The sequence below is a fragment of the Manacus vitellinus genome, unplaced genomic scaffold, assembly GCF_001715985.3.
Source record: "Manacus vitellinus isolate BGI_N305 unplaced genomic scaffold, ASM171598v3 scaffold_1_pilon, whole genome shotgun sequence".
NCBI lineage: Eukaryota > Metazoa > Chordata > Aves > Passeriformes > Pipridae > Manacus > Manacus vitellinus.
In genome coordinates, this window is record NW_021939396.1 from 13063610 (window position 1) to 13088105 (window position 24496).

Below are 24496 nucleotides of genomic sequence, written 5' to 3' on the forward strand. Positions count from 1 at the left end.
GGGAGAGAAGATCGCCGAGAGCTACCAGAACGTCCTGGCCGCTATCGAGGGCTCCCGCTTCTACACCTCGGACCCCGGGCAGGCCTGCCTCTTCGTCCTCAGCCTGGACACGCTGGACCGGGACCAGCTCTCCCCCCAGTACGTGCACAACCTCCGCTCCAAGGTACAGAGCCTCCACCTGTGGAACAACGGCAGAAACCACCTGATTTTTAATTTATACTCCGGCACCTGGCCCGACTACACCGAGGATGTGGGGTTCGACATTGGCCAGGCCATGCTGGCCAAAGCCAGCATCAGTACTGAAAACTTCAGACCCAACTTTGACGTTTCTATCCCACTCTTTTCTAAGGATCATCCTAGGACAGGAGGGGAGAAGGGATTTTTAAGGTTTAACACCATCCCTCCTCTCAGGAAGTACATGTTGGTATTCAAGGGGAAAAGGTACCTGACGGGGATAGGGTCAGACACCAGGAATGCCTTATATCACGTCCATAACGGAGAGGATGTTGTCCTCCTGACCACCTGCAAGCATGGCAAAGACTGGCAAAAGCACAAGGATTCGCGCTGCGATCGAGACAACGCCGAATACGAAAAGTAAGTGAGCGGTGCCCCTTTCCCTGTGCTTGTGTCCCCAGGGACATGCCGGCGTGCCCGGCTCTGCAGGCAGCCCCTGCCACCGGGCAGATGTGAGCAGATGTGTACCGATGCGCATTCAGTGGCCAGAGGAAAGCCTCCAGCTCTCCTTTGGGCAGGTCGGTGGCTTCCCCTGTCCCCCGTGATGCTGCCGGCTGGCTCGGTGCTGCCTTGGCCGGGGGAGCCGGCGGGGAGGCACTGAAGGGCGATGCGGTGTCCTGCAACCGTGGCGTTGCTTGCCCAGGGACTGATGACCTGCATCCGCAGCCCGCTGGCTTTCCAAACGTGGCCAGCGGCGGAGATGCTGCTGGAGGATGCACTGGCACTTGGCACTACCCTTTGTCTTCCCAGCGCCTCTTAGATGCCCTGTGCCCTCTCTGCCCTGAAACAAAGTTTGTACGATTCCTCAGCCCTCTCCAGGTCGTGTGTGACCCTGGCTCCTGCAGAGGGTTGGTTACTGAGGGCGATGACTGAGATGCTCTCTCCAAAAAGCACTGCCCGGCGTCTGGCTGGTGTTTGTGTGTCTCCCCAGACAAGCCAGGAACTTGCCTAGCCGTATTTTTCCCCTCGGTTCAAACTAGCGCAACATCAGTAAAGAAAGGAGGAAAAAGAAATGCTGACTGTGTTCACGTCCTGTGTCCGAGTTTTTGTCTTTTACGTGTGAGAGGATACACCAGTGATGCGAGCACATCCTGTGCTTGCTCGGTTCCTTGACTTTTCCCGACTTTTATTTTTATTTGTTGGTAATGTTACAGTTTAGCCAGATTTTGTCTCGCTGTGCTGTTGCCCTTGTATTCCAGTTTGCTTTTCGCGTTTGTATATATAGCTACCGGGAAAATCGCTTCCTGGGAATTACCTCCAGGACTGCGATGCTGACTAAGCCGTTTGCAACTGATTAGTTCATTTAAATGCCGACCACCACTATTCTTACTGCAGAGTAGGTGCCTATATATATGAAGTTTTTCACATGAGAATGTTTCCTGGGTAGCAGGAATTAGACGCTGAATTAAAGCAGACCAGCTGTACAGCACTGGGTGTACAGCAGTGGAGCTGCACCCGGAGCTGCCAACAGCTGGAGGGTTTTGTGGTGCACAAGGGAACCTGGGTGGAAAAATACTTCTGGAGAGCAGTTAGGAAGAAACTACGTTGGCATTAATACTGATGAAAATTTCCGACTGGCTGCCTGCTTCTGCACTGAAACTATCCCCAGGGATTTGGGAAAGATGGGGAAGGTCAGCACTGCAAGCCAGGAAGCCTGCGTGTGCCTGTGTGAACTCTGCTCACCTTTCGGTTACTGTAATTCTGCTGCAGAGGGGGAGGAAACAGCAGTGCAAACAGTCAGTGGACTTTTAATCCCATTCACTTTCAGGAAACTGATGGGTGAATGGCAAAACGATGCACGTGGAAACGATACAGCGGCAGTGACGGGTGATCAGTAGAGATACTAAGCTAAGCTCATGATTTGTCACCCAGGAGTCCCTTTGGTTTGTGATCTCCTTCAGGGAATATTTTTTTGTGGGGAAAAAGGGAGACCTGGCAATTGCAGCTTTGCAGGCTGTGCTGGTTTTTGGTTTTTAGATCTCAGCACTGGAGCTAATTTAGAGATGGGAAAAGTCCTGGTTATTTGCTGCACAGTATACCATGTGTGCTGTCAAGGTGTCATAAAAGCAAACATACCCGCCTGTGGTTTGAGTGAGTCAATTTTTTTACAGCTATGCCATTTGGTCTAATAAAAAATAGACCTCTCCCTGTGAGTTCTGCTCCTCCCAAAGTGTCTTTGCCACTTATTTTGTAGTGAGAGGTGTACATAACAACCCTCAGGGGATACAATAGCATGAACCCAACTGGTTTGCTGTGCTGTTCATACAAAAAGTGGACTTGCTGCTAACATGTGGCCGTATCTGAGGTAGTGTGGAGAGGCTTCAACATTTGTTGCAATGCTGCTGTTAAAAGACAGGAACTAAAAAAAGATGTTGACAAGAAAACAAGATTACTCTTAAGAACCGAGGCAGGCTGAATCTGTGGTTGAGCTGCTGAGGTGAATGGGCTTTGCTCTGCTGAACAACTGCAAATGCTGAAGCTCTTTGACCCAGCATCTTACCGGAGTGAGCGCACCTGCCAGAGCTTGCTGCTGCCCCTTCACACTCCTGCTTTGGTGCCTATGCACAGCAAAGTATGCCATCTGGTGATCTCCCAGCACCATGTCCTCCGTGGCCTCTGGCTCCTCTGTGCAAATAGGGACCATGCCTCACTCCCTTTATAAAATGTGACAGGGTCACATCCTCAAGGTAGGATAATGCAGCCAGGCGGTTGAAATGCTTCTGTGCTGATCTGTAACCCAGGTGTGAAAGCTGTAGGAGGGACTCCGTTGTCCATCCTGGACAACTGTCAGATGCTGCTGTCCTTTCGCAGCATCTGATGATCAACGAGGCTGTAGTTGCTGGGAAAAGAAATGTCTCTAAATATGTCTGGGCCTTGAAAACTGCACACAGAGGGACTCTTGTGAGGCATTTTGGGCTTGGATTCAACAATGCATCCTCAAGGTTTTAATCAAAAAGAAGAAAAAACATACTCTCCAGGATACATCTATTTGCATATCTGTATAGAGTTGGGAGTTGCATATTTTGGTTTTCTGTGCCTGTTTTCCCATCCTCTGCTGTGATCTTTACACCATTTCACTTCATGTGAAGGACAAGAGTGTGGGTGCCCTGGCCATGGGGAACTGGCCCTGAGATACCAGTCCTTTTCAGGGTGAAATATGAATGATTTACTCTAGGTAGAGGCCTTGCCAAGTCGGGTAAATTAGGTGACCAGATTTTAAAACATGCTAACCTCATGTCAACAGGGTGGTGGCGTTATGTTGTGTTAAGCTTGCACACGTTGCAAGTTACTTGTGATGGGGTTTCATCTATGACAGAGTATTTGGGGTTGTATTTGCATGAGGTCCACCTGTCTGCAGGATGTGGTGTTTCCTCTCTAGGAGGTTGAAGATACCAACAAAGATGACTTCTTGACCTGTGGAAGAACGTGTAGAATGTCTTACTTTACTTGGGGGAAGGAGGGCTGGGCATGTGTGTATTTGACTCTGTGAATTGTATTGAAAGATCCATCTGTATGTCACAGCTAATTAATTTGCATCCTAGTTATGCATCTCAGCAGATAAAGTTAATGCAGACTAAAATGAATTACATTATCATGATTAGACCACTAGCAAACAGGATATAAAGGAAAACAAAGAAAACCTCTGGTTGCTTTGCGATGTCCTTGGTTGTCAAAGTTGGCCTTTGTCACCCGGCACTAGGGCAGCTGGGCTTTCTGAATTCCTCCACAATAGGATTTCAGCCTCAAGCTTTCAGTTTCACAAAGGGTTAAGTGAATAAACACTGCTACTGCTGAAGTTTGAAGACAACCTCTTAAATATTTAATGACAGTCTAAATATATACATATGTACAATGTGTTTTAAACAAAGGCAGAATTCATATACAGGCTTAACTGGTTCCAAATAATTACTTTTTGGAAGGTAATATAAATGACTACGGATACTGAAAGAAATGGAGGAATGCAATGTTCTAGTAAAGCCAGATGCAGAGAAGAGATTTGCACCAAAATGAAGACCTTTCTAGAAAAGTAAATAATGTCTGTGGCATATTCTTTGATTTACAGCAACTCTGCCCTTGGAAGATGGAGAGGGTAGTGGTGATGGTATCTAAAAACATAAGGTCTCATCAGAAGCTCATTCAAGGAGACTTTTTCCTCATCCGTGGAGGACAGCTGAAGTAAATGATAATGAAGGAAACGGGAAAAATGAATGAGGTTGAAGAGAGTAAAACGGGGAAGGAGAAGTGAGGAAAAAAATGTCTTTTTGGAGAAATGTGAACTATGGTGGAGAACATTTAGTATAGTGAGGTGTTCATTACAGACTTAAGTTTTGTGACTAGTCAGCGCTCAAAAAGCCTGAGCGATCATGACTGAACTGAGAAAGGTAGGCAAAATACACAGACCCTCATGAGGTGGGACTGGTTTTGCCAGAGGAGGTTGGAGGCATGTGGTGGAGGAACCTATGGAAGGAGCTGCTCACACATCTGCCTGGGACTGCTGGGTGCACACACATTGTGTGCTTGTACCTGTGAAACATTTCTGCAGGGCACATGATAGCACTAGGTAGGGTCGTATGTGTACTTTTACAGGTGAATATATCCAACTGAACATTTTCATTGATGCCTGGTATCCAGTACCTGGTGTGCACTCTACTGGTGGAACACGCATCAATCATCTCTGAACCTCCCACCTTGAAAATCCTGAGTAAAAGTCACAGTCAACCAATAGGCACAGAATGGGAAGAGATGCAAGTTTTAGTTTCATTTCCTTCTCACCAGGAATAAAATACACATATTGAAAAAAGAGAAGTGGTAGACATAGACACTAGGGATGAGTTTGCCATTCACAAGACTGGCAGAAGAATGTGAAGTAAGGCTTAGGCTTGCCTGCCCAACATGTGATGGTAATCTGGGCGCTGCATACGCATGTATGTGCATGTTTCAAACAAAGGCGAAATTCTTGTATTTTCAACATACTGAGCTTCCGTGTATTGTATTAAAATACAAATGTAAATGCTACACTTCATCACTCACTGCATTATTTTTTGAATTATATAAAAGCCTTCCCGAGTCAGCTCATTTGCAGCTATTTAGGATGGGTTTGAGAAACCACCCAGGTTCTGGATGGCTGTTCTTCAGGACATCTGAACTGCAATGGGAACCAGTCTGTGTGTCTTGTATATCACCAGGCTGCTTTGGGAGCTTGGATAAAACTCAAAAACTACTGAGAGAGCTTGGGCATTTTCCCAGAGTATCTTGGCTCCTGCAGAGACCTGTCACCACCAGACTACTTTTTTAATATCGATTTTCAAGAAACTGGAAATTTGCCTGGTTTACAATACGTTTATTCCAAAATGCAGTAAGCAGGTAAATAACAAAGCATTAATGTATGTCTGAGAAATACAGGACTTGCTCTGTTGTTTTCCTCCTCTTGCTCTCTGTATGTATCGCAGAGTGTCCTTATGGGCCTGTTGATGCTGATTTGGTGCAGGCAGGGCCCTGGGAGGAGCTGGGAGCAGGGGTGACAGGAGCATCCCTGAGCTCACAGCCAGCCATGCAATTCTTATCCTCCTGACTGTTTGCACCAGGCTCTTCCCACTCAGTAGAGGTGTGGGAGCAGGTGGATGCATGTGCATGAGAGTGTTTCCCCATGTGAGCAGTGCTGGGCGCTGCCGCGTGTGTGGCCGGGTGTGTGGAATTAGCCCCGGCAGAGGAACCCTCCCTGCCCGTGGGCATTAAACCAGGCGCCCTTCTAACCTCAAGTAATTAAGTTTTTTTGTGGGGCGAGTTATTATTATAATTGCTTGCCCCAGGCCTTTCTGCATCTTTCTATGAAGCATCTCATACGAGGCTCTGTGGTGACAAAGCATTACAGTAGATGGGTGATCTGGTCCGCAGCAGGTGTGTTCTGCATGCAGAATGTAGGTGAACACTGCTTTCACGGCCAGAGGGGTCTGCTTTAATTTTTCCTGCCCAGGAAAATTGTTCTTGGGTAGTTTATTGATAAGTACTCATCACTGAAGAGACACTTGATGATAGAACAAAACCCAAATAAAAAATATATGAGTCATCATTTTAATTTCAAGTAGAATTAATCTTGAAACAAGTAGTTTGAAGGGCTTGTTGAACCCAGATCAGAACGGCGCTAAAAGTAACATTTCCAGCTACCCTGGAAGATGAAGCCCTCCTGTGCCCCCAGTTAGGTGCCCTCAGCAAGAATGTGCTGCAGAGCATCCCACAGTGCTCCGGCCTTCTTGCCCTCCATGGCTGGGTGTTTCACAGAGAAAACTCTGACTTCTGCAGGACATTTTGTAGTGGCCTAAGGTAAGCTTCACTGAAATTGCTCCTAAGGGAGAGGGGTCGCTGAGTTTGGGGTTCTCCTGGGGGGCTGTGTGCACCTTCCTGCTGCTCCCTGCTGCCTTGAGAGTGTTCCCAGCTGTGGACCTCTTTGCGTCCGTGCAGCTCTGAAGTAGTGCATCTTGCTGGGAGGATGGGATTAAACGAGAGGAGTTTCAGCTCAAGACAAACCCGAGCAAAAAAGACTACTGGTTTGACTCTGCTGGAAATAATCCTTTTGCCCCACATACAGCCCTGGAACAGCCCACTGGAAAGTAAACCAGCAGCCGCTGCTCGCGGGAGAGGGAAGTAAATGAAACTGGTCGACGTGAGGCACTTATTTACACAACAGATGTGAGTCAAGAGAATGTGCTGTAATCTGGAGTATTATCTGTGATTGTTTTCTTTTTCTCTCTGAGGGGTTTCTTTCAGAAAATCCGCAGAGTTTTGTGGTCTTGGGTAAACAAACTGTTTTTCTAACCAGAGAAAAATAATCAGTAGGTACGTGGATAACTGTCTGACCTGTGAATGGAGTTAAATGCCGTGTTCTGAGCTGCAGAGGTGACTGACTTCTCCAGAACTTGGCTATATCTAGATGATGATGCAAGATTTATACTCCTGTCCTGTGCTGTGTGGAGATTAGTTTAGCCTGTGAGAATGTGTGAGTATAACTTCAGGTTATATTTAAGGTTCTGCAGCCTTCCACATTGCCAAGTATTTTGAGACGTATAGGTTTCAAAACCTTCTCATGGTTTACACAGAGCAGTAGATTTGTTCCTCTTACTCTGTTCATCCAGCTATGCTGTGCTTTTATATGAGGTTTTGTGTTGCTCTTTTTTCAATCCAAATTTCAGGAGGAAACAGGACATGTGTCATTACTGTTTTGCCCTTAATTTAAGAGCCTCCTCAGTCAGCTGTTGGGAGCATCGGTGCTAGGTAATGCTGATCCAACTCATCCCCACATCTCTGGAGCAGGCAGAGCGGGAGGGAGCTGCAGCAGGAGGTGCCTGCAACACCAGGTGTGCACAGGGGTGATTCCAGATCTAAGCCAGAGGATGGTGGGAATCCTTTCTTCCATTTATAGAGCAAATTATAAATTATAACAGTTGTCAGCCATGCATTGGAAGAAACTGTCCTGGTATTGTAGCATGGGTGCCACAAAACCTGGGAGGGTTTTTAGAGACTGAGAGGTTGGAGATCAGCACACTGCAGTGGTGCAGGAGAAACAAGTTAAGGAAATGAATTCCAAATGACAACAAAAGAGAGGAGATTTTCACCTGAGAAGAGGGAAATAATGTTTTAAGAAATACGGGGCCTATCAGCAAAATGTTGTGGTTTACTGCTTTGCTGGGAAAGAACTGGCATGAGTGCTGCCAGGCTGATGGCTTTCCAAATGCAATCTAACTTCCTAAAATGCTATAATTTCTAAGAATAAGAAAACATAACTGTAAGCTAGTCAGGAGGGTTAGGCCTCCTTAATAACAGGAGAAAAAAGATGCCATTTTCTTTAAATATCTTGTGTTTTCCCCAGTCGTCTTTTCCTTGACCTCTCACTGGGATTTAACCTCAGTTTTTCAAGTGATGTAGTGCTGCCTCCTCAACCAGGATGTGGACAGGAGGCTAGGTGGGTGTTCCCTGAAAGGTAGTAGACGTTCATCTTGGCTAAATCAGGTTCCCATTTTGTACTTCACTGAGACAGACTTCTCCATGCTCCTGCAGTCCCTGGGTGAAGTTTAGTGCTGGCAGGGCTGTTGTAGGACCTCCTGCCTTCTCCTTCCTGTAGCACACGTGGTTTCGAGATTGTACTTGGACAGCCAGGATTGCTGCTGGCCACCATGGTTACATTTCCATATGCTTTTAAAATGAGAAGAACAGTTTGCCTTCCCCAAGCATTTCGTGGATTACTTAAATGCTTTGCCATGTTTAGAAAAAGCACTGTGTAAAGCTAAGATACTACTCATTCATGTTTTCTGTATCCCCTTTCCAAGAAGTATCAGTGAGTGAAGGTTTAAACTGATTTTCTCATAAAAGGTGGCAGTTGTCAGAAGCAGTATAAAGCAGCTCTTCTCTGTGTGTCTGGCAGGGGGAAATCCCCACAAAAGCTCTTCTGGGGTTTGACACTTGTCCTGAGTCAGGATATGTAGTACATTAGTATATGAACCTTTTAACTTCCCTTACTTCACTCTGCCCCTACCAAAGGCCACTGCCTTTCCAGGCACTGCAGCACTGTCATTCCTGATCACTCCTCCAAGGGCTCTCGTGATGCAGTTAGCAAATTCAGTAAAGCTCTTCTGCTGTAAGTTGACTTTTTTCCTCCATGATGGTTTCTAGTCCAGAAATACGTGAAAAGAAAATAATTCCTGGGTTCCTAAGTGAATTTCCCATTTGCTCACTTTTTCCCCCTCTAATATCCTTTTTGTGTTTCTGAATGAAACAGAATTAGGGCTAATTTAGTTGATTGGCTGCAAAACAAAAGTATTCAATGCTAAGAATGGGAAATGAGAAGGCCTTTCTGAAATGTTACTTCTTTGCATAATTGTAATAGATTATAATTATACAGTTGGGTGTTTAGCAGTGGATTTTCTGTAAACACGGCCATGGGAAATGTCTCATCGCTCCCTTGTGTCGGTTCGAGTCCCAGTGCGGTCCCGTCGACGGCTGTAACAGCATCTCTAACAATGTTTTCTCTTTGGGCTGGATGGCGTGTTACAGAGAATGCTATCTCCAGTTCCCTTTTCAGCTCCTCCTACAAAATTACCGCTGGTCGATATGGCCATGTCAGACTGTTGACACAAATCAATAAGATCAATCATTCTTCAGCTCCTAAACAAAATTGAGAGCGTGATGCTGATGGCTTGTGCGTAGCAGTAGATTCCTAAAGGAAAAATGCATGCCATGGTGTTTGCCAAATGTACATGGGGGACCCTGTCCTGTTAATAATTAGTTTTCCGAGGCTGTAAAACGGAGCATGGTATAAATAGTTTCCTAGAGCTGCAGTGTGCATTATGACCCCTGCAGCCCTCAGTCTGATGGAGAACATCACCTGACCAACAGCAGTGCTGGAAACAGGGAAGCGTGGCAGTGTTGGTTAGGAATCCTGTTTTTCTTCATTCTCCTAGAAGATCTTGACTTCTGATACTGGTTTTTGCCTCGCGAATAATTGCAGACATTGTATCACAATATTGGAATTCCTGGTGCAGTCAGGTAGTTCAGTGGGTTAGTACCAGAAAGCTCATCAAAACTGTAGTTGTAGTCTGCAAGAACAAAATCAAGGGCTGCTTCTAAAAATCAGAATATCTGAAGGGAGGGACAAATTTTTTTATAATGTCTGAATTTATATCTCTGAAGGCTTGTTTGGGTGTGTCTGCTCATAGACTCAATCAGCTGTTTCAGGAAGATAAAGACATGAATGTTTCATCTTCTGAATTTACCACCAACCATTGTGCTGGGTGCTAGCAGATTTTTGTTTTAATTAAATGTAATTTATCTAATCCTAATGGGAAACATAATTATAGGATTTACTTTTTAATAGCGTGATTTCAGAATTATTTTATAAAGAAGAGTAACATTTCCCCTTCAGGGCTGTTTAAAAATAAGCAAACAAAATAAAAAAACAAAGTACACTTTGCTAAAAGTAATAAATCTCAGACAAGATGCAAAAAAAAAAGGCATCTGATATGCTGGAGCTGCAATAAAGCTGAAAATTAATGATCAGTAAGTTGCTGCTGCAAGAGACTGAATGCATTATGGATTTGAGGAGACGCCTATAGCTTATTAAATGTCAGCAAATTTTTGCATAGGCAGGAGAAAACCCTGATCAGAAATTGTAAAAAGATGCAACCTGCAGCTGGAAGATCCAGTGCCACAAAGGATGTGTGCACCATGTGTATTGTTGGAACATAAGAATGTGCTTTGTAAGATCAGGGTCTGAAGTTTCATGGTAAACTCCTTTAATTCCTGATCGGAGGGATTTAAATGTTTCAGTAAGGCATGACTGTAGTCTCTGGGAGGAATTTATCATACTTTGCATAAGAAGGCATGTATGACTGTTTAAAATAATTTAAAACAAATAACATCCCTTTGCCCTCCTACACTCCCTCATGCTTTTTTCCCCCTAAAACCAAAAGCTAAGGCTACTACTTGAATTGTAATAGAAAAATATATCAAGTGAGTGATCACATCAGGCATGGACACTTACCAAATCACAGCGAGATAACTGTGAATAACTCTCTAGTTTCAACAATTTGCATGGCCATTAACAATTGATGGGTTTCCCTTAGAACCGCATTATCTATGGCAGCAGGATCTATTCCTGTGCACTGCTCCTGCATACTAAGTGCCAGACAAATCCTCAAAAGAGAGGGTAATAAAAAGTCTGATAGCAGCAAGGTGAATGAAGCAGGTATGAATTTCAAGGCGACACTTTTTGAAGATGGGGAGATATTTCAAGCAATCATGCATTTTCATAACTGCTCTCCATCTCCCTTCCCTGCCTACTTTTTTTACTACAGTTCTGCAAGTTTTAATTCAAGCTGGTTTTAGGTTTTGCTTCACTGTTTGGCATTGCTTCAGGCTTGATGATCAGTCTGGCCTGTGGATGAGTTTATGCAAGATTTTGAAATACTTCTTGTTATATTTTTGGATTAGACACGTGTCTTGAGAAGCTTTTATGCATATTCAACAAAAGATAAAAATGGTGCTAAAGTTAGCTGTCCGAGATTGTTGGGTGGCTCTTTCATGGGAGTGATTTCAAGCAGGTGCCAAAGATATGCTTTCCGTATGAGAATCATGCCACTGTTTTAATGAGCGCTCAACACATCCCTTATTTCTAGTGCTTTCATCTCTGCCTGACAGCAAGTCAGTTCTTTACAGATTCCTCTATCAAGTTGATTTTTCCAGACCCAAATCTCTTTTCTCTCTCTTTTTATTTCTCTTTCTCATCCTCTTCCCTCTCCCCCTTTCTTTTCATGGTGCTGTTGTTGTGGCAAGATTAAAGCAGCTGAGGGAAGTGGTGGCGGGGAAGGCTCTGGTAATCAAAGCGTGCAAGCGGCTGGGGCTGTGTGAAGGCAGGTGGGTGACACATCAAAGGGGGGGATGTGGGTGCATGCTGCTCTCATCTCTCCTTGTAAATGACCCCCCTGCCATAAAGAGAGTTCCTGGGGTTAGTTTGTGAGCTCACACACACACAAATGCTATTGCTTTTCTATGGCCTTCCCAACATTTACTTGTGGAGAGTGGTAATAGAGTCTCAGCTTTGTTCCTTGGAAGATGGCTTCTGCAGATGTGGCATGTAAGGAGACAAGTGCCTGAGTCGTTAATTAGCAGGAGGTGGTCGTTCACCTTCATCTGACAACAACCCACCATCTTATTGTCCCGTCTGCCTGTGTTGTTTCTGGATTGCCATGGGCAGGATGAGGAGAACTGGAAGGTCTGAGCAGCGCCTGGTTGTCCCCGGCTGAGTCTTGCATGGTCAGAGACCTAGCATGTCCTGTCTTGGCAAGAGGTCCTCTGTGTGGGGTGGGCAGTAGCCCCTTGTTTGGCCACAGAAGCTGTTCCCCAAGCTCTGCACCCAGTGTGAGGGCTTCAGGTCCCCTCAGCTCAGTGGAAGCCCCAAATTCCTGTTCATCTCTAAATTCTCTGTGCATGTCTCTTGACATGGAGGTAACCATAGGGCTGGCTATTTTCTCAGCTGCTGCCTCTCCTCAGACCCTGGCTTGTCTTTGCTGTGGAGCTTGGAGGTGTAGCACCCCATGGTCTGGATTGACTCTTGCTCTGTGTTTGTGCAAGGGGACCTGGTCCTTGTCTTAACCATTTGCCCTGAAGGTGTCAAAAAATCATTGCACTCTGCACTTGCCACCTTCCACAGGACTCATTTCTGTTACTGCTGCTGAGTGGAGCCATTAGGACTCTTGTCTCTTCGCTTTCTGCATCACAACATTAGTGATTTGCAGTGAAAACAGGTTTCAGCTTTTGTTTTATTAGCTATTTCTGGCAACCTGTAATAATAGCCCTTTTTAGCAAAAAGGTTTTTTATTCTTTCATTTTTCATGAAAATTTTCTCTGACACAGGTCACAGTAAAATAATTCACAATGAAGTTATCTGTGTTGTTTGGGTATAACACTAGAGATCTAAAAATTTAGAGATAGTGTTTTGATCCTGGGTTGCCCTATTGGTGTAGTTACTGCTTATAGTAATAGTTCTTATTTACTTTAGCTTTAGTCTCAGGATAACTGTGTTTCACAATAATCAATGCACTGATTACTGTAATTGCAGCTTGTGGTACCATGGTCTTACAATTAAATGACTGGGCCAATAAAGCATGGAATTTAATGAATATTTGTAAACAAACTTGATTAGGAAGTAGGTTGAGGATATCTCTGGTGGAGGGTAATAGAAGAGACCCATCCTCAGCTTTGATAATTAGAACAGATGGAAACCAGCAAATGAGCAGCAAAGCATGGAAACCATCCCACTGCTACTTACCTTGCATTTATTACTGCACCATGTCTTAAAAATATCTCTTAAAATAAAAAAAAAGATGGCTTCCTGCTACAGAGAGATTCTGTGTACACAATTTCAGTCTCTTTTGCAGAACTTAAAAGCATTGTCAGACATGATGTTGAAAACTGGATTTACAATGTAGGGCTGGTATCAGCCTTAAGTAAGAAGTGTCTATTGTCACCCCATGGTTGAATCTTAATGCAATTAAAGTGAAAAAGGAAACCACCATTGAAAATGGGACATAGATTTCCTCGTGCTGCCTCTGGGAGGGTGGATGGCTGACATCTAGCAGTTGCTGTAAAGTTGGCTACATTTTACTGTCATTGAGGAACTGTGTCCCATCTTTGCTTGTTATTGGTCATGCTTTGTGTGCCTCCCTCTGGTTGTGTACCCGTGTTTCAGATGCGTGTCCCTCATCTCAGGCATGGGGTCCTGTCCTGCACACTCTGTCAGGCCATTTGGGAGCATGTTATGTAGGTCTGGCAAGTTAACAGTTAAAGGATTCATCCTGTTTTGGATGGTTGCTTTATTTTAAGGTTACCAGAAATCCCTTTACACCTCCTTGTCTTTTCTTTCCTCTTTCCCCATCTTTAAGCTACTTGACTCTTACTTACAGATTTTCCTGGCTAAGTACATGTGTGTCTCTTTAACAAAAGTAGTATTCAATCCTGCTGTCTTCCCCTCCCTTCCATTTTTCTTTAAGCTTTTGGTTATCTGAAAAGTTTGGTACTAATTTTTTGGGGAAACGCATGTGTAAGGAACCTTGCTCAGAGAGCGCCAGCCCTAAGCAATAGGCTGGTGAGTGGCTGCTCTTGCCGCAGGAGTGTGGAGGGAAGAGGGTCTTTCAACAGTTACAGATCATCCATTTGCTTCCTACCTGCTGGTTTCCAGCAGTATTAATTTTTATGCATTTATTGTGTTTAATTAAAAGCAGGACTTCTTACAGCAGTGCTCGCGGAGATTCTTTCTACCCCCCAAATGCTACAAATAGGCATCTGGTATTTGTTTTGTATAGCACAATCCTCATAAAATGAAGAGTAATAAAACATAATTATCTGTAAAGGCTTGTTTTATAAGCCTAGGAATGAACTTGTTCCTGCCTTGTTTTGGTCTAGTTGTAAGATAAAGATGCCTTTGTATGGTTTTAGCCCCTCTCCAAATTAGTAGGGAATCAGTTATTACAACTTTTTAAATCCTGTTGTGCAAAGGTGTGTTGTGTAAGGTGGTGTGAGTGTATACACAGAATAGCACTGATGGATCTCTATGGGTGAGAAGAGACTTTTTCTGTTCTTTTTGGAAATTTTTTCCTTACAAACAATGGGTTTTATTTGAAAGCTTTGGTAAAATAAGAGAGTGGAAAATCTGTGGGCTACATGAACAATTCAGCATTTCTGAGCTGTGAGCCTTAAAGTTGGGTTTGAGCCCTTCCTGCATGTTACCTGTCCTTGGCAGCATGAGGGACAATGGTCCATCTTTGTGCTTGGGTGTGTGCGAGGATTCCTTGATTTGGCCCCTGTTGCATTTCTGTCAGATGTTAACTGCTGTGTATCTTCATCTCTATGGAGCGTTGCTGGCTTGATCTGCCTCCAGTTAGGTCATCAGGACTCCCAGCACAGGATTCAGCAGTTCTGAAGAGCTAATGATACTCATTTCATCTTAGATTTGCTGCTTGCTCTTTGTTTGTAGGGCACTATGCCATTTTGCTTCCCTTTGGCTTGCTCTTACTCTGCAAAAGCTCTTCCTGTCACTACATGCTAGCGGCATATTCTTCTGTGAAAAAGTGAAACTAGATCATTTAAACCAATTAGATAGTAAAGCGAGACACGCGAGTGGCTTATGGCTGTCTGAAGATAAAGTGTGAAAACCAAATCCTTTTAGAAAACTCACAGTCTAAACTTACTTCCTTTTTATTTTCTTTTAAATAGTAATAAGCAAGAATCCGCTTTTTTGTAAAAAACCTGTGGGGCTGCAATGCACCTTCAGCATGCTTTGGAATATGTTTGCTTCCACACTGGTCTTTTTTACACAATTAATTAAAGTGATAAAAGAGGAAATACACCTTTGCTCAGCTTCTTTGTGAATTGTAGCCTTCTCAAAAGCAGATATGACTTATGTATTGCTTTCTCTCTGCAAGGCAAGCCTTGTAATTTTGAATCTTGATGAGCAGCTGCTTTTGTTCTGTGAGTCTCAGAAACAATGGGGTTGGGAGCACTTAACAAATTGCCAAATGATAGTATCGCAAAGAAGACTCTCCTTGAAGTGCCTCATTCCCTGCATCTTTCGTTCTTCAAAGAGAACGATCCACTGACACAGTCTTGGGTGCAGGGACCCACTGCTGGGGCAGGGGAATCCTCCCCCAGCAAATCCTGCTTCCTGGGCAGCAGCAGTGCCTGCACACAGCTGTGTGCCAAGCTACTACTGCCCTGTGTTGGAGTAATTTCCTTGAAATGCATTTTCCTTGAAATACACTTTTCTTTCATCTTATCTGGTGATACTGCTGTAATCTGCACATTGCTGGCTTTAGTTGTTTAACAGCACTGTAGTGGCTGCTCTCAGTCCCCAGCCAGCAGACGGCCAGCAGCAGCAGCAGAGAAGGTGTTAGGAGGCACCCGGCTGCCTTATGTGATCTTACATTGTTTTCCATGGCCAGAAGTCTTTGATCTATTTAAACAGAAGCCTGAGAAGTGGAGGATGGATGCCACATGGCAGGCTGATGTGTAAATGTGTCCTTTTGCACTGAAGTCTTATGTCACGTGTCAAGCTAAATGTGTCAAGTATGTCAGAGGCTGCAGAGTCCAGCTACAAGTCAAATGGTCTGAGATGTTTGTCGTCCCCACACAGTATATAATGTTCCACTTTTTCATGCAAGGTCTGGAATGCATCTGCCTTATTTTTTTGTCGGGGTTATTGCTTCACTTATGTGTAGAGTTGGGAGATATCTCCCTGGAAAGTTTACTGATCCTCGATTCATTAATGTCTCCAGAACATTAGTGTTTCCATAACGTTGCTTTGCATTCACAGCAAAAGAATTGTGTTTAAAAGTTTGGGTGGATCTGATTCAGACTTCTTATTTCTCCGGAATAATTGGGTTTCACTTTACCAGTGTAAATGAATTGAAGCCTTTAGCTTCAGTCCTGCTATGTGTGGCATGGACTCATTATTTGTTCTCTTTCCCATTGTGTGCAGTGGTGGCTTTAGGTGCATTTTCTTTTAAATGCCATGTAAAGTGAAATCCTGTTATTTCCACATTCTGTGGTACTCCTCTTCAAAGTACCGAGGCAACCTTTATGTAGATGACACTTTTGACTCAAACTTTTCCATCATTAGGAATATGGTCCCGTGAAAAGGAGCAGGATGAAAAAGGGACAGAAGAAAGAGCTGACTTGAACTCACTTTGGGCAGCTTGAGTCACTTGTAAGAAGACTCTTTGTAGGAAATACAGCACACTGAAGATCTCTGCTCCCTTACACTGAAACCATCTACTTCAAACTATTCCATGTTTTTCCTTTGAGCTTGGGCAGGTAGGGAATCTCCTGGCCCTGCTGGAGCTGACAGTAGAACTGCCAGGAGAGGGGGATTTCAGAGCTTCTATAATCTGTCCCTAAGCAGTGGCCTTCCTTGTGTGGTTCTCTGCTCCAGGCTCAGGAGAATGAGTGGTCCAGAATGTCTGCAGCTGGAGCCTTGAGAAGTATGACAGATTTTGAGTTCAACTGTGCTTCTCAGAAACCAAGAGCTGAATGGGAGGCTTGAAAGATTTGAAGAGGAAGCTACTCAGTTATTTTGCTTTCAGCCCCTGCAAGGAAGAAGTAAAGCTTATTCAGAGGAGATTCTTTGAATTAAAGCATGTCTGTGGGTTTAGGTGTGACCATGACGCCTCAACAGTGCAGATGGAGCAGCCATCACTATCACATCAGGGTGGTCAGTTGGGCATTGGTCTCCGAAGCCAAAGTCACTCAGATATGCTGCACAGGGGGTGTTATGGCCCCAGACTTTGTGACAGGGGGATGTCATCTCTTAGAGCAGTTCTGGTTTTGTTAGATCAAACAAGCATCGTCAAGTGGGAGGCAGGGCCAGTGTAAACGTCACACCACGTGCTGTGGCTGCTTTGGCAGAAATGTGAGTGGTGTCCTCATCGTTCATGCTGATTGAATTGGGGCTGCCTGATCATCAGGGTGGATGTTGGTATTAAGGAGCACGTTGATGGTGTAGGTCAGTGTACACAACAAAACAATCACCCCAGCTCCTCAACAGGCAGCATATACAAATCTCACTTTGCCCCCTTTGCCCTGGCCTGGTGCTGGGCAACATGATGTGTTCCCCATCCAACTCTTAAGAGGTGGGGTGTTCATAGGACTGATGCCAGGAGCCTAGGACTGTGGTTTGGGGAGATAAAATGTTGTGTGTCTGTAATTTACATTTGGTGCGAGGTGATTCCTTTGGGCTGTCATTGCATTCATGCTGTCAGCCCAGATACCAGTGACCACAATGGCATCTTCCCACATGCAGTTGGGTTGGCCCAAAGGAGGAGGCTGAGCTGGTGGTGGAAGGGATGGGAAGGCACTGTGTGCCACTGTTGCCCCAGGTGCTGGGTTTTGGGAGGTGGCAGCCCCAGGCAGCACACTGAGGTTTCCCTGGAAGCCAATGCAGAACATAAAATGAAGCTCAGGTTTCTCAAGACTTCTGTTGCCAGATCCCCTTCCCCATTCTCATGTTGCCCCTCTGGTCTTTATCAATAGCTGAGCCTGAGTGTTTAGCAGTATCAGGACAGGGAGGGTAGCTGTTTCTTGGGGAATGCTGAAAGGATAGTTGGGAATGGCCCGGACAAATATTTAAAGCATGAGGAGGAAGAAAACAGATTTTTGTGTTTGAATGCTTAGAGCAGTAAACGAAAGCTTCCTGTTGCAAGGCAAGGCAACTATGTATGCAGCCAGAAGTTGGTTTTGTTTTTTTTCTTCTTAGTATTAAAGAACCAGCTGTATATATAATCTTGACTTAATTTCTCTACTACAAAAGGGTAAAATCGTGATCTTGGACCTCGTGATTAATGTCCAGTTTGCCTGTAAATGAGGGTGCTGCTGGTAAGTATCCTCATGCAGTGATACTTCTTTATTTGACCTCATGTCCGTGGCTTGCTCATGAAAGCTGAGATGGATATTGACTGCTCTGATCTTGACTATATGCTTAATTACAGGGCAGTAAGAGTCAAGTGGGATAGCATTTCGGGTGGTTGGTGTGGAAATAAAGTGATGTGGTAAACTGAGCCCTGGCAGTTCACTTGGGACGGTGTGGTGGATTGGCATTACATTATGATGGGAGAAGCTGCCAAAGGAATACTACAGTGCAGTTAAGTGGGACTGTTAATGGCATGACTGAGCCAATTCATTAATGGCAATGGTGAGTTCTTGTGTCTGCTTTCCCTTACAGCTACTGGGTGAAGATACTCAGGTAAAACAAGACCAATGGGGGTAAGGGAGGAGGTAAAGAGACTCCAAAGATCTGGTACAGATGCAGTGACTTTCTTTAAGCCTTGGTTCTCAGGGCCATCTGAAATGCAGCTGTTTCCAGGATGGGTTTTATGGAAACCTGGCAGTTTGCTGTCAGAGCAATGTTCTGCTGATGAAAAATCTTCATATAGATGCTACTTCTGTGCATTTGTTTGTTGGGTGGGTTGGAAAGAAGTGGAGGAAAGGACAGACTTACTCCTGTCTGGTGGAGGTTTCTGTGCAAAAGGACCAAATCAAGGCAACAGCTTCCCCTTTGGCAGAGGATATTCTCAGTTACTGGTGTTTTCACAGGCAAATAGCAGTAAAACAGGTGTTTGAGATAAAAAAGTGTATAGAGAAAGATGCCATCTTTGGGATTCCAAAGGAAAGCCAAAGTAAAGAGCCAGTGGCTGCAGGCAGTGCGGTATTTTCTTAAGTATAGATGAAGCTGTTGTCTGACCCATTCCTGTTTATCAGTGTCTTTGTTAGGAATTAGTCTGCTGGACCTTGTAATTTTTGGAGTTAGGGAAGGTAATAAAGATGACCCTAAAATGGAAGTAGCTTTGAAAAAAGACAACACACATTTTGTTTTAAACAGTAAAATACACCCCTGTAGTAGAGGGTATACTCACAGTCAAGGGCATGAAAGTCTATGCTTCCTTCTATTACACAAAAGAAAGGGTCTCTGGTTGAGCTGTGCCAGGGTGTATGAGATGGCCTCTGCCCTGCTGGGGTGGCCCAGTGCCAGGGCTGATGTGTACTAGGTGGGATGTCTTGGCCATCCAGAGAAGCAGGGTGAGCTTCAAGGATCTATCAAGGAGATAAATGTTGTGTGTAAAAGCCCAAGGGTGGAAGGAGGGGGAGAATTAAGAATTTGAAAAACAAGACTACATCATTTAGTACAACAGCTTTTTCTTCCCTCTCAGCTGTTCCTCTTGTATTTGCTACATTGTTTGGGTAGTGAGGAGGAGAGAAGGTTACTCTCTCAATTTCTAATTTGTGATATAAACTGTAAACCACATGGACAACCACATAGTTGAAACAAACACACCTGCAGCAGAGACGATCATCGTGGCTTGAAACACCTCCACGTTGACCTGGAGAGCTTCTGGTGTGAAGGCATTTGTGTCTGCCACCTTGATTCACAAACAAACCAAATCTGAGAACTGACAGTGCTGGATGGTGCACCACAAGCACGTGATTTCAAAGCACAAACCTTGTGTGAACTCACTCCACTGCTCCCAATTTCCTTAGAAATCAAGCCAAAACACCAAAGTGTGATGTGATGATTTGGGGTAGGGTTTTTGCTGAGCCAGCTATACATCGAGGTATCCAACTTAGATCAGGTGCCATCTCACCTGAAACTGGTGTGAAACCAGTATGGAGGCAGAGGGGTCATACTGGTGGGGGGAGATGTCTTCTCCACCTCCACAGAGATGTCTGTGCGTGTTGCAGTCAGGTCTTGAGGAAAGCCCAGGGCTGGCACAACCCTGGACTTAAGCAAATGACTCTGGTTTAAAGAGTGTGATTATATTTTAAACATGGTAAAAGTGATGTACAAGATGTATTTTTAAACAGAGTATGTTTGTTTGGTGTCCTTTGGCAGAGAGTTGTCTGCGTAATCACTTTAGTTAAACTGTCTTATTTTCTGTCTCACTCACATTATGCAAATTTTATATTGCATGCTTATGTGTTTTAGTTTTGATTTTTATTTTGTACAATCAGGCACAGTTGCATTGGGAAGCAGATGTTGCAGTGGTATTTGAGACACTGCTGCTCCATGGGAAGGGGGATGCAGGCAGGGGAATGGAGGCAGCGCTGCCACAGGGGGCCTTTTGTCACCTGTTTGGAGGAATTCCTCAGTGTGCCATTCAGAGTGGCTGCACTGAGAGTTTAATGGTGGTTGAAGCTTTGCCATAAGTGGTAACTTTGGAGAGAAGATACAGAAGATGAGGCACTGCCTACTTTCAGTTCCTGTGCAGGGTATCAGGTCAAGCAGCCACCTGAGCCTCAACTTCTGGAGACGGAAACATCCAAAGGATGTCAAAATGCAGTGCTGAAAGTGTATCACAACACCAAGGTTTGTTAAACATCACATTTGGAGGACACTGGGAAGTACTGAAGTGGCTCTAGGTGTGTGGTTGGATAACAGAGAACAAATAGGATGCTTTATACATGATTTTTCTCCCCCTGCTTTCCTTTATGAGGCCTATGTGCGTGTCTAAGTACTTGTTGATGAAATAAACTCTGACGTGTGTTTGGGTGCCACATCTTACAAAAGCTGATTTTTTTCTTCCTAATTACAGATGCTGCGTGTGTCCTTGCTCCAGTTTTTTGTAATATCAGAAAAGCTGATCCCACATGCCATGCACGTTTTCCCTGTTATATTATGCCCTGGAAATTTTGACCTCTAGCATTTCATAGTAGTTTGTAAATTATGGAAATGTTCTGTATTGTTATTGTATGAACTCCATGGAGATGGGGTGTCTTGAGTTGCTTGGTTTGGTACTGAGCTTGGGAATGTTTCCATGTGCCTTCCGAAACTCAAAGCAGCATGCTATTTTACACTCAGTTATTATATTGAAGATAACTTTTGTCTGTGCATGCAGAAAACCTGGAGTTGCTCTTAGCCAGTTTAAAATAATGGATCACTTGAAAGACTATTGCCTAGTATTTATTGCTGCTCACCAGAGGATAATTTCAATAAGAGTTTATCATATTTATTCAGCAGCAGACTAATAAATTCAGATTTGTTTAAACAAAGACTCGAGGAAGAACCTGCTAAATGCTTACGGTTATATTCATTGCAGGCATAAGCTACTCCATTTCACTCAATGTACTTGTACCTGCTTATGTCACCAATTAATTTGGCTCTTAATATCTTATTTTCAGCACTTTTTTTTCCTCCAGGTACTGCAGTCATGTTCATCCCTGATGTAAGTCTCTTGTGGATAATGGCATCTCTGATGCTTTTTGTCTGTGGATGAGTTTGACTTGTTGTTGTGGCAAACGGTAGATAAAGAAAAATGCTATTGCAGGAAGGAATGATCTAATATGCTGAACTTGAATTCGGGAAGGTCTTGAATACAAATTTTCCTGTGCTGTCTTTGTGGCTTTGAAGAGTACACACACACACATTTTAAACAGAATTGCATACACTCTGACTTTCTCTGTTTTGCTGGTCATCATCCCACCAACTTCCCCTTCTTTCTTTGCTTTTAGTCATCTTTACTATTAGGCCACTGCAAACTCTAAAATAACATGCACCACATGTGTTAGCTGTGAAAATCAAACCCTCACAGGTTAAACAGTTGGTCTTACAGGGCACAGGAGCCCCGAAGAAAAGATACAAGGGCTCCCTGAAACAACATCTCAGCCTCGGCCATATTGATCAACATAACTGGTCTACTCTGGCCTCAAATTGGAAGGTCTGGAGACACTATAACACATCTATAACACTGCTGTTTCCTTTGAGAACGCCCGCAGGGTCACTCTTTAGGAGAAAAGACAACGCAGAAAGCATCGTGCCTTACAGAATATACCACCTAAGGAATCTTTCTGCTGTGCCTTTTGCAACCGGATGTGTCTATCTCGTATTGGCCTTTTTAGCCACCAGTGTGCTTGTAACAAATGTGGATAGAGCCTTCCTAAATCTTCGTTCGTGAAGCCTAGCCATGATGAAGGGCACAGGCACCACAGACAACTCAGCACATGAAACTTGGTGGGTTTTGCAGGCCTTATTCCGAACTGTTTGATAAATTAATTTGTCAGACCTATCCAGACCAGTGGGGAGAGCAGCACAACCTGACCCAAGAGTCCTTTACCCCTTTCTGTGCAGGGCAGGGTTTAGCTAGTGCTCATGCTTCACAAGAGATTTTGGCATTCACAGAAGACATCTTGGGAAGCTCTGTCACAGTGAGAGTCTGTTGGACCTGCAGAATATGGAGGGTTAATAATGTGCAGGAGGAAAATGTGCTGGATGGTGACCTTTTCTATGTAAAATTAAGCCAAGGAATATCATGGATATTAACCTAAAAAGGCCCACTAACAGTTGTTGACTTTCTAGGAAATGTTTGCCTGTGTTGGTTGTTTCTATTCCATTAGAAATGGATTTTTCTGTGTCTTGAGAGTGAATCACAATATTTTTTTCCACTCTGTTTTTAATTAAAAAGTAGAAGAGTGGAAACCTTTTTATACAAGTGATCGGAAAGCTGAGCAAGCCGTAGGAGATAAATAAACTGGTAAAGATTAATGGAACCAAACAATGGAAGTGACAGATTCCTGTGCTTTCAAATCCTTGACAAAAAATTTATTAATATGACTAATATGTTGGTTCCTAATGTGACCTACTCTTGCACTGCAAACAATTTTATGTGGGCACGATGCTTTCTGAAATCCAGAGTAAAACAAAGCAACTGGTGTCTACATCTTCACCGTTAGTAGTAGCATTAAAAGACCCGTGCTGATGCAGCAGGAGCAGCATATGGATTAAAATTATTGACCAACAGGGAGTAAGAGAAATCTGTACAACTTTTTATACTTAAAGTCTTGCATGATACATTTAAAACACCTGGGCGTGCTTGTCTCTGTGACCTCTGGGCTGTAAGAGGTATGTGCCTGGTGACTTTCTGCAGGCAGCACTTACCTGGCAGCCTCGAAGTTACCCTTGCAGTTTGTATTTATTGCATAGATGTTACAGAGTTTTAATTGCTTTTGTGTGCCTGAACTGGTGACAGGGCTCTGTGATTTTTATTTGCATGGAATTAACACTGGAAGGGGGATGTCAGAACTCTAAATGCTGTTGTGCTGGAGCTTGTGGATGGGTAGATGATATGAGATGGAGCTCATAATAGAAAGCTGCTGTTGTTGGACGCATCTGCCCTTCTACTGCAAAGAAGGAGAGGCAAGAGTCAGCATGTGGTGTCAGAAATGGTGCTTTTTATTCCAGCTGATGTGATCCTGCAGGACTTCTCCATTAAAATAGCTGGAAGTGGTTTTAAATGGTGCTCTCCTGCATTGTCAACACCAAGTTGTCTGGAAATACCCACTCCCTCTCTCTGTGCTGCTGGGGTCTAGGTGGATGTGTGATGGGAGGAGCTGGCATTTGGCTGGCACTGCTTCAGCTCCTGCTGTGCCCAGAAACCCCCAGTGTTCCCCTGCATGACCTGGAGAGGGGTGGGAAGTTGAACTTCACTGCTATTCAGAATAAAACAGTGAAGGAAACTGCAAAAATCAGAGTTTGCAACTATCAGTTTGGGGTAACTGATTTATTTTGAGGATAAGGGCAAGGAAGAGAACTGGATATTTTGGCAAATTGCAGTTGTACTGGACTTGAAATATCAGATGTTTTGCCCTCTCTCCTAAAAGCACAGGGACATTGAGGTCTGTATGTAGCTTTGTTGTGAAATTGAGATAACAAAGACAAGTGGCCTGCATGGTGTTTCTGTAGAGAAGTTTTGTGCACTAATCCACATCAGAGCCTCACTGCAGGATGGAGATTACTGGACTGTGTGGATTTTGGTCCTTACTTCTTAGCATGGGAAAGGGGAAGGTGGTGCTGAAGTTGTGGAACACTGTTCTTGGGCCTGGGAGCCTCCTCTCTGCCAACAGCCGAAATCTGGTGTCAGGTAAGGGGAGGTTTTAATGGCTGTGCAACTGGGAGGCAGCTACCAGAAGTAGCATTAATGAGTGTTTATGACCCTTCCTGGTGCCTTCAGTGGTTTTCGTGCAATAAATGGATACCTTTTTAGTGCTAGTTTGAAAAGAGACAAACTATTTTTGTTCAATTGCTGCTGATCTGCACCAAGCGAGCTGTGACCTCTGCCAGCCTTCGTGCATTAAGAAACTTCTCGAACGTTTTACGGACACTTTCCATTAACCACACCATAGCTGTTGCCATGAATATTTAATGTCAAGAGCAGTACTTTTTGTTATTATTATGCTT

General features: G+C 44.1%; 1 protein-coding gene across 1 annotated transcript in view; it reads left to right on the forward strand.

Moving 5' to 3' along the window:
- EXT1 (exostosin glycosyltransferase 1) overlaps positions 1 to 24496 on the forward strand; it is a 179058-nt gene that overhangs the window by 3663 nt on the left and 150899 nt on the right. The window contains exon 2 of the mRNA XM_018074498.3: positions 6 to 594. Within this exon, the coding sequence (XP_017929987.2) occupies positions 6 to 594 (589 nt within the window). The remainder of the gene's footprint in view (positions 1 to 5; positions 595 to 24496) is intronic.